Source organism: Engystomops pustulosus, chromosome 8, assembly GCF_040894005.1.
Source record: "Engystomops pustulosus chromosome 8, aEngPut4.maternal, whole genome shotgun sequence".
NCBI classification, from domain to species: domain Eukaryota; kingdom Metazoa; phylum Chordata; class Amphibia; order Anura; family Leptodactylidae; genus Engystomops; species Engystomops pustulosus.
Window position 1 is genome coordinate 24,227,447 of NC_092418.1, and position 13,662 is coordinate 24,241,108.

The 13,662-nt window shown below is 42.8% G+C and overlaps 1 protein-coding gene across 1 annotated transcript in view; it reads left to right on the top strand.

Annotated features, from left to right (window-relative positions):
• IQCE (IQ motif containing E) overlaps positions 1-13,662 on the top strand; it is a 28,281-nt gene that overhangs the window by 4,963 nt on the left and 9,656 nt on the right. The window contains exons 8-16 of the mRNA XM_072120321.1: positions 192-305; positions 1,156-1,206; positions 6,826-6,896; positions 7,865-7,937; positions 8,718-8,767; positions 9,492-9,655; positions 11,292-11,347; positions 12,599-12,789; positions 12,874-12,954. Coding sequence (XP_071976422.1) covers positions 192-305; positions 1,156-1,206; positions 6,826-6,896; positions 7,865-7,937; positions 8,718-8,767; positions 9,492-9,655; positions 11,292-11,347; positions 12,599-12,789; positions 12,874-12,954 — 851 coding nt within the window. The remainder of the gene's footprint in view (positions 1-191; positions 306-1,155; positions 1,207-6,825; positions 6,897-7,864; positions 7,938-8,717; positions 8,768-9,491; positions 9,656-11,291; positions 11,348-12,598; positions 12,790-12,873; positions 12,955-13,662) is intronic.

Genomic DNA, 13,662 nt, shown 5'->3' on the forward strand with positions numbered 1-13,662 from the left:
ATTATAAAATATACAGTTTCAATTTACATACAATTTCAACTTAAGAACAAACCTACAGAACCTATCTTGTATGTAACCCGGGGACTTGAGATGCATTGGTGGGGAGAGGGCGCCATTTAGATTATTGTTATCTCTATTATTATTTTATATATTTGTACAAGGACGTTCATTTTTCTGTGGGTCGCTTTCAGATGTTACAGGCCCAGAAATCTGAGGCGGATGTAATGAAGACAAAACTCAGGAGATCGGAGGAAGAGAACAACAGGAAAGACCGTCAGATAGAACAGTTACTGGATCCTTCAAGAGTGAGTTTTATATAGTGTAGAGGGGAGCGGGTGCCCACCAGGCCAATCACATCTATGCCTTGTGACTAGGAGAATAATGCAGCCCACTGCCAGGCTAAGCTAACGTTCAGGTTCCTTCATCATCTATCTAGTGCCATGATCATTAAAGGGGAGGTCCAACTTGATAAGTTAATAACATTTAAGTTAAAATAACATAACATTTATAGTAAATGTTATCCCATTTACACGGGATAGGGGATAACAATCTGATTTGTGGGGGTCGGACCTCTGGAACTCCCACCGATCAAGATTCCAAGGTCTCTTTCTCACTTTTTGATGGAGCGGCATGTGTTCTGTCATTCCATTTAATATTATTGGAGCTTTGGAAATTGCTGAGCGCAGATCTCTGGTATCTCCAGAACTGCCATTCACTGTTTTTGAGAGTGCGGGAGATACACGAGCGCTGCTATAGACAGTGAATAAAGCAGCAGGATGCATGCTCGACCTGACCCTATATTCATTATTGAGAACAGGACCCCTGTTCTGTGGAGGCACCAGACCCCCACCTATCAGATTGTTATCCTTTGGATAGGCAATAAGACTAAACATTGGTGCAACTCCTTTACCTCCCTTTTGCATTATCGGTGGTGGGCCAGACTGTGGTACTTCCAGTACACAGGTAGTGAGGTACTGAAAGGCTTTAGAAAATTTGATTAGAAAAGATTAGTATTGTCAATGTGCTGCATGCGCTAATACAACTCAAGGCAGTGCCGCTGAGGTGCCATACGGCCGGGCAGGGAGTGGATCGTTCTTCCTATATTACATGTTGCATGAAAAATAATCACTTTTTTTTTTTCTATTAAAACAATAGAGTTCAGAATTTGCAAGGAGCCTGGTGGACAAAAGGAGTGACAGCAGTTTGGTGAGTTCATACAATTGTATGAATTGTACAAATGTTTTAGTTGATTTCAATACTATTGGAAGGGGCACATGCTATAACATTGTAGTGTCATGGGACAGATGCCACGTCTGGGGCCTGAGGATTATGTGGTATCCATATCCTCATGTTCTTTTGTGCCCATGACTGTATTATGTATTTCTGTTCTTCCTCTCTGCAGTAATAGTGCAGCTCCCTACATCACCAAATGTGAAAAACTGTAATAAAGTTACATTCCTCTCGTCCTACAGGCAGCACTGATGGGTAAGAGTCTGGAGTCCTAATTATGACAGAAGAACACAATAACAATGTTAATTAACAATAAATCAATTAACCGACTGCCCTATAAGTATCCTAGGAGTCAAGGAAGAGGCGTGTTTTTTTCTTCTGTCCTAATTAGGTTTACTGCCAGTATCCTCTTGCTCCCCTGAGGCCTGGGCTGTGGTGCACGTCCAGCAGGGTAGAAGCAAATGTCTTACCAATGGCAATCCTGGTGAAATTACATTCTGAGGCTGTCCTTCCCCCCGTGGTGGCGGAAGTCCAGTATTTTCGGAGTTTCTGGATAAACTCCCCTCCTACTGCGTCTCCCATTGGAAGCGGGAACCGCTGTATTCTCAGGTACGGCTTTCGAATAAGCAGAGAAGTGGAGGTCAGATTTGTGTTGCACTCAATACTTTGGGATATAGCTGCTGTTTTGCCGCATCTCCCCCTTCCTGAAGCCACCATCTACAATGTACCGTAAGGTGGTTTCTATATTGTTGTGAACAAAGCTTGCTAACCTTAGGGCTCAGCGCGTCCCCTGCATCCTTTTCTTATGTTAGAAGGATTTGGTTGTTAGCCCGGGTGTCGCCTCTGACCAGGTGCATTGCATTTCCTGTTGGGAATGTTTTAAGGCTGTACTGTTCAGGTATGCTCTCTGCACCTGCCAGGCAGCAGAGTCAGTCTGAGCTTAAGGTTTGTTCCTTTCATGAGTGCCCTTGTTTCTTCATTTGGCATGTCCTAACACTTGTTGTTTGTGTTACAGATGTCCAGCCTTGGTAAAAGGAAGAGAAAGTCTCATCATAGAGACTGTATTAGCTGTGAGCAGCCTATACCGGATGATTGCCCTGATGATGTTTGTGCCCCTTGTGCAGCTCCTGCTCAGACTTCAGGAGGAGACGTATTTTTTCAGTGGATGAAGGAAAAAATGTCTGCTGTATTTGATGAGATGAGTTCAAAGAAAAAGAAGTCTAAAAGACATCATAAACATAGAAAACATCATAGGCAATCATCTTCTATATCTTTACCTTCTAGTAGCTGCTCAGAAGCCCATATAATTTCTGGGGATAGCCCTGAATCGGAAGGTTCTGGGCCAGATGTATCTGAGGATTTTTTTCTGTTTCACAAAGATAAAACCTCTAAATTGATCAAGGCGGTTAAAAGTGTAATGGAGACAGATGAGAGTCATAATGACTCTGTTAACCAAGATGCACTTTTTTATTTTCCCAGAAAAAAAAGCCAAAGTATTGCCTAGTCATCCTGATCTTAAAGTCCTCTTTGAACAGGGTTGGTCTAAGCCTGAAAAAAGATTTGATTTGGGGTCTCGTTTTCGAGCAGTATACAAAATCGACCCTAAAGAATCTGAAGAATGGGAATTGCCTCCCAAGATTGATATCCCAGTGGCTAAACTATCTAAAAAATCTATTTTTCCTGCAGATGAATCTTCTTTACTTAAAGACCCTCTTGACAGGAAAGCTGACGCTATGCTCCGCAGAAGCTATCAACTCTCAGCAGCCATGGCTAAGGCATCTCTTGCTACTGTGCCTGTTGCACGAGCCTTAAGATTATGGCTAAGCCAGATTGGTCGGGACATTTTGGATGGAGTCCCTAGAGAAGAAATTTATGAGAATTTGTCTTCTGTTAAACTTGCAGGCGATTTTCTGTGTGATTTTTCTCTTGACTCTTTAAAACTTGCATCTAAGAACATGCTAACGGCTAACTCTGCACGTCGTGCCCTGTGGATAAAACCCTGGACAGGGGATGTAGCCTCCAAACATCACTTCTGTTCACTTCCCTTCCACCCATCTTCCTTGTTTGGGAAAGACCTGAAGGAGGTGTTGAAGAATCTTAGTGAAGATAAGGGGAACTCTTTTCCACAAGTAGCCAGTACCTCCAAAAAACCGAGCTTTCCGCCTAGAAAAGCAAGACCGGAAAGACCTTTTCGTGCATTTCGTAACCGACGTAGAGGAGTTCAGAAGTCTAAAGACAGAACTGTCTTCCACAGTAAAAAAAAAACGAGAAGCCTGACTTCTGACGCCATGCCAGGTCTGTCTCCAGTAGGTGCAAGGGTGGCAGACTTCGCTCACTTATGGACAGACATCACATCCGATGCTTGGGTACTGTCCACAGTAAAAAACGGATACGCTTTGGAATTCGACAAGATTCCGCCAGAAAGATTTTTGAGTACAAAAATCGAAAAATCTCAGATCCTTCCCTTGTTGCACGAATTTATCCAAAAAAGAGCTCTAGAAGAAGTCCCTTTGTCAGAAAGAGGAAAAGGAGTGTACTCCGCCATATTTGCTGTACCAAAGCCAAACAACAGGTGGAGATTAATTATAGACCTCCGCTATCTAAACAAATTCTTGACCAAAATTGCATTCAAGATGGACTCCATAAAATCAGCCACCGCCATTCTACAGCAAAGCAACTACATGGCCAAAATAGACCTGGCCGATGCTTATCTCCACATTCCCATCAGGAGAGGTCACAGAAAATATCTGAGAATAGCAATTGTGACCAATTCAAGAACTCTTCACTACCAGTTTACCTGTCTGCCATTCGGCATTACATCAGCCCCTCGCGTCTTCACCAAGACCACCATAGTTCTGGCGGCTGCACTGAGACTTCGGGGGATACAGATCGTGCCCTATTTGGACGACTGGCTGATCATAGCAGAGAATCAATCTCTCTTGAAACTTCATCTTCAGATGACAATCGATCTTCTACAACAACTGGGTTTCCTAAGCAATTGGGAAAAATCCCTTCTTATTCCAACAACCAGAATTCAGTTCCTGGGGTATATTCTCGACTCGTGCAGTATGACTATTCATCTTCCTCAGGAGAGAATCTTGAAAATCAAGCAGTCCGTGCACTACCTTATCAAGACAAGATGCACAACGGTCAGAACAGCCATGAGGGTCCTGGGTCTGATGACTTCAATAATAGAAGCAGTTCCTTGGGCAAAGGCACATTTCAGACAGCTACAACTCAACATTCTGGCTGTTTGGAACAAATCTCCAGCAGGATTCGACAAACCGATTGTACTAACTCCTCAGACCAGAGTCAGCCTCGGTTGGTGGTTGAGGAAGAATTTGGCGTCCGGCAGATCTTTACGTTTTGTTCAACCCCAGATCCTGACAACCGATGCCTCATCCTCAGGTTGGGGGGCCCACCTCGGCAATCTCTGGGTTCAGGACAAATGGAATTACACAGACAGGACTCTGTCCTCAAATCAAAGAGAATTGAAAGCCATTTATTTAGCCCTGAAATTCTTTCAGACCCAGCTGAAAAAACAGCATGTGAAGGTACAGACCGACAATCTGTCATGTGTTTATTACATAAACAAGCAAGGGGGTACCAGGAGCACACCCCTCATCAAACTGTGTCAAAAGATTATCTCCTGGGCCGAGGAAAACCTTCAGAGTCTGTCAGCAGTCCACATTCGAGGGTCTCTGAACACTCGGGCAGACATTTTAAGCCGCTCTCAACTAAGACCAGGGGAATGGTCCCTGAACAGTGTTATCTTCCAACAGATTGTCAGTCGGTTCGGTTGTCCACAAATGGACATGATGGCGACCAAACAGAACTCGAAGTTGCCAATGTTTTGCTCTCTTTACAGGTCAGACCAACCCTATGCAGTGGATGCCCTGTCTCTTCCCTGGACCAACCTGTTCATTTACATATTTCCTCCGATACCGCTCATTCAGAGGATACTTTACAAAATCAAAGAAGAGAAACCGAATGCAATTCTGATCCTACCATTTTGGCCACGCAGAGTATGGTTTCCTCTTGTAATGAGGTTGTCCAAGGGCGAATATTGGAAACTTCCTGCAGTTCCACATCTCTTGGAACAGATGGGGTTTTTCCATCCATCACCACAGAAGCTACAGCTTACGGCCTGGAGATTGAGAAGAAGACCCTAACAGGTCTAGGTCTTTCATCCAGAGTTATAAAGACATTGTTGTCAGCTAGAAGACCAGCGACCATTAAGTCCTATGGTAGAGTTTGGAAAGTCTTCACATCCTGGTGTTCAGATAATTCTGTATCTGAACCTTCAGTCTCAGATATTCTTACTTTTCTACAGGATGGCCTTGATAAAGGTTTAAAACCTGCTACCTTGAAGCTTCAGTTTGCTGCAATCAATGCTTTAAATAACAATAGATTCTCATCTAATCATTTAGTACGGAGATTCTTCAAGGCTTTACGGAACATCAAACCTCCTATTAGGCCACCATGTCCACAGTGGGATCTTGCCTTGGTCCTACATCATCTCACAGAACCTCCCTTTGAGCCTATACAGGAAGCTTCTCTCAAATGTTTATCGTGGAAGACCTTCTTTTTAGTTGCCGTTTCCACTGCTAGAAGAATTTCAGAGCTGCAAGCCTTATCCTGCAAAGAACCATACTTACAGATAAGACCAGACTGCATCATACTAAGAACAGTTCCATCGTTTATTCCTAAAGTGGCCTCAGTTTCTAATTTAAATCAGGAATATTATCTTCCAGCTTTGTGTCCAACTCCTGCTAATGCTCATCAGCAAGTTCTGCATCTTCTGGATGTTAGAAGATCCGTCTTGACTTATCTAGAGAAGACAAAATCTTTTAGAAAATCTGAATCTCTGTTTCTCCAATTTCAAGGTCCAAGAAAAGGGATGAAGGCCTCTGCAGCCTCTCTCTCTCGATGGATAAAGCAGAGTATTTCTATGGCTTACAGAGCCTTGGGACAACCTTCACCTTTACAGATTAGGGCTCATTCTACAAGATCTACTGCTACTTCCTGGGCAGAGTATGCAATGCTCTCTATAGATCAGATCTGTCAAGCAGCTTCTTGGACTTCTTCTAATACTTTTGCTAAACATTACAGGCTGGATGTCTCCTCAGCTGGCTCAGCCTTTGGCGTATCGGTGCTATCTACAGTGGCTTCGAAAATTTGTCCCCCCCTTTGATTTGCTACCTAAATCCCATCAGTGCTGCCTGTAGGACGAGAGGAAGATCTAAATTTTGCTTACCTGAAAATTTCTTTTCCTCGAAGTCCAAAGGCAGCACTATTATATTCCCTCCCAATAAAATAATTTTTTTGCTGCATAAAACACGCCTCTTCCTTGACTCCTAGGATACTTATAGGGCAGTCGGTTAATTGATTTATTGTTAATTAACATTGTTATTGTGTTCTTCTGTCATAATTAGGACTCCAGACTCTTACCCATCAGTGCTGCCTGTAGGACGAGAGGAAAAGAAATTTTCAGGTAAGCAAAATTTAGATCTTATAAGTGCAAACCCGAGCCAAAAACTATATTCGTCCTGGTCATGACCAAACTGTGACATGTGAATTCTATGTCCATTACAGATGGTGAATAATCTCAAACAGAAGATTCTGAAGTTGGAAAAGCAGTGTAAGGAGAAAGATAGTGCCTTAAGGTATGAAACTCTACAGGACTCTGATATATCATTTCTTAGAGGAGATCTGCGGCTGTACAACTCTCCTGAACGGGCTAGGAAGACATCAGAACCACACATTGTATATCGCTGGTCTAAAACATCCATCCGGGTGTCAGATATTTACATAGAGGATTGGATCCTCAGCATATGGTTGTAAATCTTGTTACATTAATTTGTCCACTCCAACCCTGGGTACTGATCCTACATGTAGTCTCTGATCCGTCTATGTCTTCCCTTTCTCTGCTCCTCTTCTAATAGTCTTTAGGATTTTTTTTGTTTGCATCTTCCATACTATCTGGACACACTATATGACTATTTACTTCAGGTTTGTCTACAACATACTTTGGGGCAGCACGGTGGCTTAGTGGTTAGCATTACAGCCTTGCAGTGCTGGGGACCTGGGTTAAAGTCCCAGGAAATCTGTAAAGCATTTGTATGTTCTTTCCGTGTTTGTGTGGGTTTCCTCCGGGTCCTCTGGTTTCCACCCACACTCCAAAACATACTGGTAGGTTAATTTAGATTGTGAGCCCCATTGAGGACTGGGACTGATCTGGCAAGCTCTGTGCAGCGCTGCATAATCTGTGTGCGCTATATAAATAAATGAACGTACAATAACCCTGCTGCTACTGCTATATCACATGAGCAGCTTTCATCCTCGCTGTAGTACCCCACTCATAGATGTGTGACCCAGTCTGTGGATGTACCATGTTAACGTCAAACTATCTATGCATACTGTCCCCCTAACAGTGTGGATCTTTATTATCAATTCTGTGGTTAGTGATGGTTTTTTTTTGTTTTTTTTTTTACTATGAGCTACATCTGTTCTATCTATTCTATGTGCAGTACCTTAACCTCCTATGTACAACTCCTAGTATCAGTGACGCTATGACATAAATGATAATAATCCATGCCATCATCTGATGTGGACGCGTTTTATGTTTTCACAGCAAGCTCCAGACCGAGCTCAAAACCACCAGCCTGGAGGAGATGAGGATAGCGATGGAAACCTATTATGAAGAGGTAAAGTCATCACAATAGAAGGCAATGGTAGATATCGTCACTGTGGTGTATAGTCTACAAAACAGAGTATTCTCTTTACTTTGTGCTACAGACCGTGTTACGTATTGGCCCTGTAGAGATGTAATTGTTCCTTTCTGCATTTTGTTAGTAGTGACAGGTCTGTGAAAATGGAAAAAGCTATAATCTAGATCTGTAAGGGCTCTGGGCTGGGTCTTTCAGCCTGAAGAGCTTTCTGCTCTGTGCATTGTGCTGCTCAGCAACTCCTCCCCTCTTCTACATGTAGGAGCTGTATAATGATTTTGGTCTGATACTTACAGCAGTTACTCAGAGCAGAAGGCTGCAGTCTCTTGAGGATGCAAGACCTGCCCAGAGCTCTTGAAGGAGTTGCAAACCTTGATTAAAGTTCACTTGCTGCTACTTATTATACACACAAAAGTATGGTTACACAGATCTCCAGGGCCAATACCTAGCACTGTCTATGGTCAGAACTACACAAAACAACTCCTCCTTAAGGCTCCCTGCACATGAATTTTGAAAAGTATTTCTATAGGCTTACACACACGGCTATGGTTTTCCACAATCCTGGGTGTGTGTCAATTACCCGAACCTGTCGGCCAGTCTCTCCTTCTGCAGCAAGAGAGGACCTCACACGTCTATGGACACATCTGTTTGCATATGGTTTAACACTTGATGATGATAAGAGGAGAGGTCCTGCTACTAGGACACTGAACATATATAAAATTCTAGTGATCTAATGATTTGTGTTTTGTGGAAAAACAGATTCAGAGGCTCCAGATGCTGTTGGCGGAGGCCGAGGCTGCACAACAGAGGTGAGTGAAGGGAGTGACTGGTCACCATACACTGTCTATAGATGTTAATGAAATGCTTGTACAGGTGTATCCCCTCAATAACCCTTGCACACATGCACACTTGGATTGGCTGAGCGTCCAAAAAATACATCTACAGCAGGAACTTATCTGCTCTGGAAACCAAGAAAAGGGTTTAGAAAATTCAACATGTCTGATCTCCCTTCCCCTAACATCATCCATCATCGGAGTCAAAAATCCTCCATACATACAGCATAGACACAACTGAAATCCGTGTGTTTGGTCCTTTCTGCTTATCAGTGTAGAAAGGTCTTAAAGGGATTTCTTGATATTGATGATCTATCCTTGGGATAAGTCTTCAGTATCAGATGGGGGATACGACACTCGTCATCGATCAGCTGATTCCAGCACTGAAATCAACACGGGGAGCAAAACCCAAGGAACAGCTCTGCTCTCTGTGTAGTGGCCGAGCTGTGTAACTGCAGCTCAGCTCCTGTAGCTCAGTTTCCTCGCTGCTTTAAGCTTAAGAGACCGCTAGAATCCACTGTTCATTTGGGGCTCTGAGTATTGGACTCCACAGTTTGATAAGCCTTCTGTTCATTGATATCATGATTTTGGAAAACTGTCTTATCTGTGGCTCAGCAGTGAGCGCCTGCATTATTTTTGTGGTCTTACTATATAAGATCCCTGCCGTGACGTTTATCAATTTTGGTCTGTCTTATATAAGGGCTCCCCCAGAAAGTAAGGATTCACTCAGAAGACAAAAAGCAATGAACGCGGCTCTACTGAAACTCTCCAAACAAGTCAAAGAGTTACAGGAGGAAAACAAGAGTCTGAAAGCAGATCTGGACAGGGCTATGGCGCAGTCACCTACGTCTACCAGATCAAAAGGTAAATGACACAATATATTGTAGTGTGACGCTTCTTATATACAACTTGTCACATTAGCAGCTAACAGAGTGGGGCACATTTACCTACCTGTCCCATCGCGATCCCCGCTGTGCGTTGTCCGAGGAGGATTCGGGCTTGCCGCGATTCGCTAAGATCTGCCGGAGTTCACCTTCTTCTTCCCGGTGCATGTTAGTGCTGATCTTGTGACACAATTTGCTTTTTAAATTCTGCGCTTTGTCCGAATCAGTCAGGTTGTCGACGTCCACGCCCCCGATTTGTGTCGCATGCAAGCCGGCGCCGATGCGCTAAAAACCCAGGGAAATTCAGGGCAAAACGCAAAAAATCGCAAAACCTGACGCAAAATGCGGTGTTTGGACCCTTAGCAAATGTGCCCCAGTATGTGAAATGTTAGACAGTGTATTTTTATAGTTTGACCACAAGGTGGCGCTGTGATACTGGTCTTGTATTTATAAGACAAGGACAGGAAGAATTAGATATTTTGTGGGTTTTTATTATGATTTAGTAAATAAAATTTAAATTATGGGGGTTCCGGGACCCCTACTGCTTAAAGTGGTTGTAGATAAATGCTACTTCTGCTCTACAGGCCAATTGCGTCACATGGTCTGGGTTTTTTTTTATTTTTGCAGCCACATGCACATGTTAATTTATCATTATTAATTAATATTTATATTATAACATGTACAGCACTGTGCCTGGTGAGTAATGAAGAGACATAAGGCCTTGTCTGAACACCCTGGTTTGTTCTCATTGGCCAGTGATGCTGGGTCTGATCTGATGAAATATCCTAAAGCAGTGATGGCGAACCTATGGCACTGGTGCCAGAGGTGGCACTCAGAGCCCTTTCTGTGGGCACTCAGGCCATCAGCCTAGGACACAGTTCACCAAACAGGAACAAATCCATTAAATCTTCCTGTAGTCCTAGGCAACTTATGAGATGCTGCTTGACTTCATTGACTGTTTGGAACTGCTTGAAAAGTGAGAAGGTGTTAAAAGAACTGCATTATCTTTGGAGGTCCTCCTGCTGGACCCACCATTCTTCCTGTACAGAGAGAAGCTACAATGATAATCTGAATTTGTCCTCCTTCTTTCAACTGTAGTGGTTGCCTCATGGGGGCGATACAATTGAAAGATGTGGAAGAATAGGTAGCAATAAGTTACTGTTTAATATGGCACATTGGCACAACAGGGTAAATAAATGGGTTTTGGTTGTAGTTTGGGCACTCTGTCTCTAAAAGGTTCGCCATCACTGTCCTAAAGTATACAAGAGCAGAATTACATATAATCTTAAAAGAAATATATAACAGCTCTATAGTCCTTAAGAGGGGCCATCTGTCAGGCATCAGAGACTCCACCTCAGCTAGATTTCCTCATCTTTCTATTGACCATTGAGTGTATTGGGTATTGTACCCGGAGATCTGTATAACCATAACTTTGTGTATACTATTAGTAGCAATAGGTGTTCGAGATATGGATTTAGATTCCAGGATAATTTGCTTCTGGGGCATGTGCTCACACTGCTGTACTCTGTGCTCTCTGCACTCTTGTAAGCAGAAACAATAATGTGGTTATTTTGGATTGTAAAATTTTATGCTTACACTTGGCTGTTGTTATATAGGTTACAGCGAGTGGAGCAAGCAACGACTAGTGAGGAAGATTTCTGAATTAGAAAAGGTGAGTGAGAAAGGTAGTAAAATATTTTCTGCACCAGACTTGTGACTCCTTCTCCTCGCATTGTATTATATATTCTATTCATATACGGGGTCATGGATCTTGTAGTCTTAAAGGGAACCTTACACCAGGTTTTACCCCACTAAAGTAGTGGCCTCCTGAAATGTCCTTTCTAGAATTTTCTTTTTATGCTAAATCTCTCACATTTACCTATAAAAATAATCTCGCCCAAATTCAGGCAGATACGACTCCTCGTATCCAATTCAGAAATCCCTCTCTTCTGTTCTATAGCACCTAGTAACATGCTGATAGTGTCATATTAAAGATCTGGATCCCATCAGATTGTGTGATCTACAGAACCAGAGATACAGACGGCTAAAGTTGGAAATGCAAGCTACGGAGAAAGATCCAGTCTCACCTTTTTATAATTCCCTCTACCTCCAGCTCTGTAGATCACAAAACTACAAGCTTGATGAGATTGTAATCTTTAATATGACACTAGCAGCATGTTTCTAGGTGCTATAGAACAGAAGAGTTTCTGAAATAACACTAACAACTCCACTCCTCTCAAGTGATAATTGGATCAGAAGAGTCACATTTTTCTGACTTTGAGGGAGTTTTTATAGGTAAATGGATTACAGATAAAAGACGACATTCTAGATATACGTTTCCCTACCTGAGGGGACTGGTAATTTGGTGGAGTAAAACCTTGTGACAGCTTCCCTCTAAGGCAACTACATTGGTTGCCCCTAAAAATCCTTCTAAACTATAAAGGAGAGAGCAGGACTTCTACCCGCTCTCTACATCTACTACTCTTTGGGTGCCAGTGAGCATTTTGATCGACACAACGGAATCCATAGGATCCCTATCCTCCTGATTCCAGGTGTGAGACAAATACTACAGATGTAAATTGAATATCTATGGACTGGACACCTCTTTATGTGTGTTTTATCCTTTTCTTTATGAGTATACGCTTCCTATTGCAGAATCTCGAATATATGATAAACCAGCACCTACCTGCTACCTACCCAATCCCCATGTGTGTGTCTATTGTGCTGTAACATTCCATAGTGAGAACTTTTTTGCCACTTCTCTATTCATTTACCACCTGGATGTGGATTCTCACAGCGACCTGATCAGGTGTGACAGGGGTCCTAAATCTATCTAATGCGCCTATCAAGATAATTTATCATTTGGAATAAAATAAAGTCCTTACATCAGGTTTTTTTAAAAATCTGTTCTGACTATTTATAGAAACTGGAAAGTTCCCAGAAGTCTCCAGCAGAGCAGGGCAAATCAGCGACAGGTACCCCATCCTTCAATCAGGGAGAGGGTCCATCTGTCCAGAAACCGGACCCCCAGGAGGAATGTGAGAGATTGAGGAACCTGGTGAAGAAGATAAAAGAAGATCGGGCGGCTTTACAGGAACGTCTCGGGGCGAGGGAGTAAGTAGAGGATCGCTGTGATGGACGAGTCCTCATAACTCTGGGCGTATTGGTTTCTGATGTCTGTCGTGTTCTCCTCCTCAGGGCCGACTTCAGAAAACTGCAGCAGGAGAAAACGGAACTTGAGAAGCAGCTGCAAAAAGCAAAGGAGAGAAAAGACGAGAGGTGAATGTTTATACCATGTTTTGTTTTATTACTAAAGACCCTGTTTTGCACTGGCCAAATATATTGTGGATTACCACTAGGGGGAATCCTTTGGATAGGGCCTAACTTGTTTTTCTATAAGGTGCCAGAGGGTATCCCACAAATCGGCAAACACTTGGTCATACATCATTATGTTGTCAGTACAAACTGTATGGGGTAAACTTTGCCAAAATAAGTGCTTGGCTTTGATGAAAGTTCCGATACTGAGAGTTGGATATCACGTCCAAATTTTGGCACAAAGTTAGACTAGATGTAGTTGTACTACAGCACATCTGCTTTCCAGCATGAGATATTGGTAAATTCTGTGCAGTATAAGACTCTATACTTTTATATAGTTTTACTTTATCTCCCACATTATTTCAATAAGGGAACAGAGAAGGAGATGGTGAGAGACACATCTGCCATCCCAGCTTCTAATCTGGAATAGGAAAGGGGTCTTGAGCGAAACAGAGGTTTGCACGAATTGAGGCAACCATCAGAGTAGCAATGATACTGAGCAAGAGACAGAGTTATAAGAAATTCAAAAAATATGTGCCAGGACCTCCAGTCAATGGGAGAATTGTGGACTGAAAGCTCCATTGAGTCATTATGAGGCAGCTGGAGATGGTGGTCCTGGTATGTAGGTGGTGCTTCATTCAGAGGGATCTCCTATGGACCTGATGCTTATGC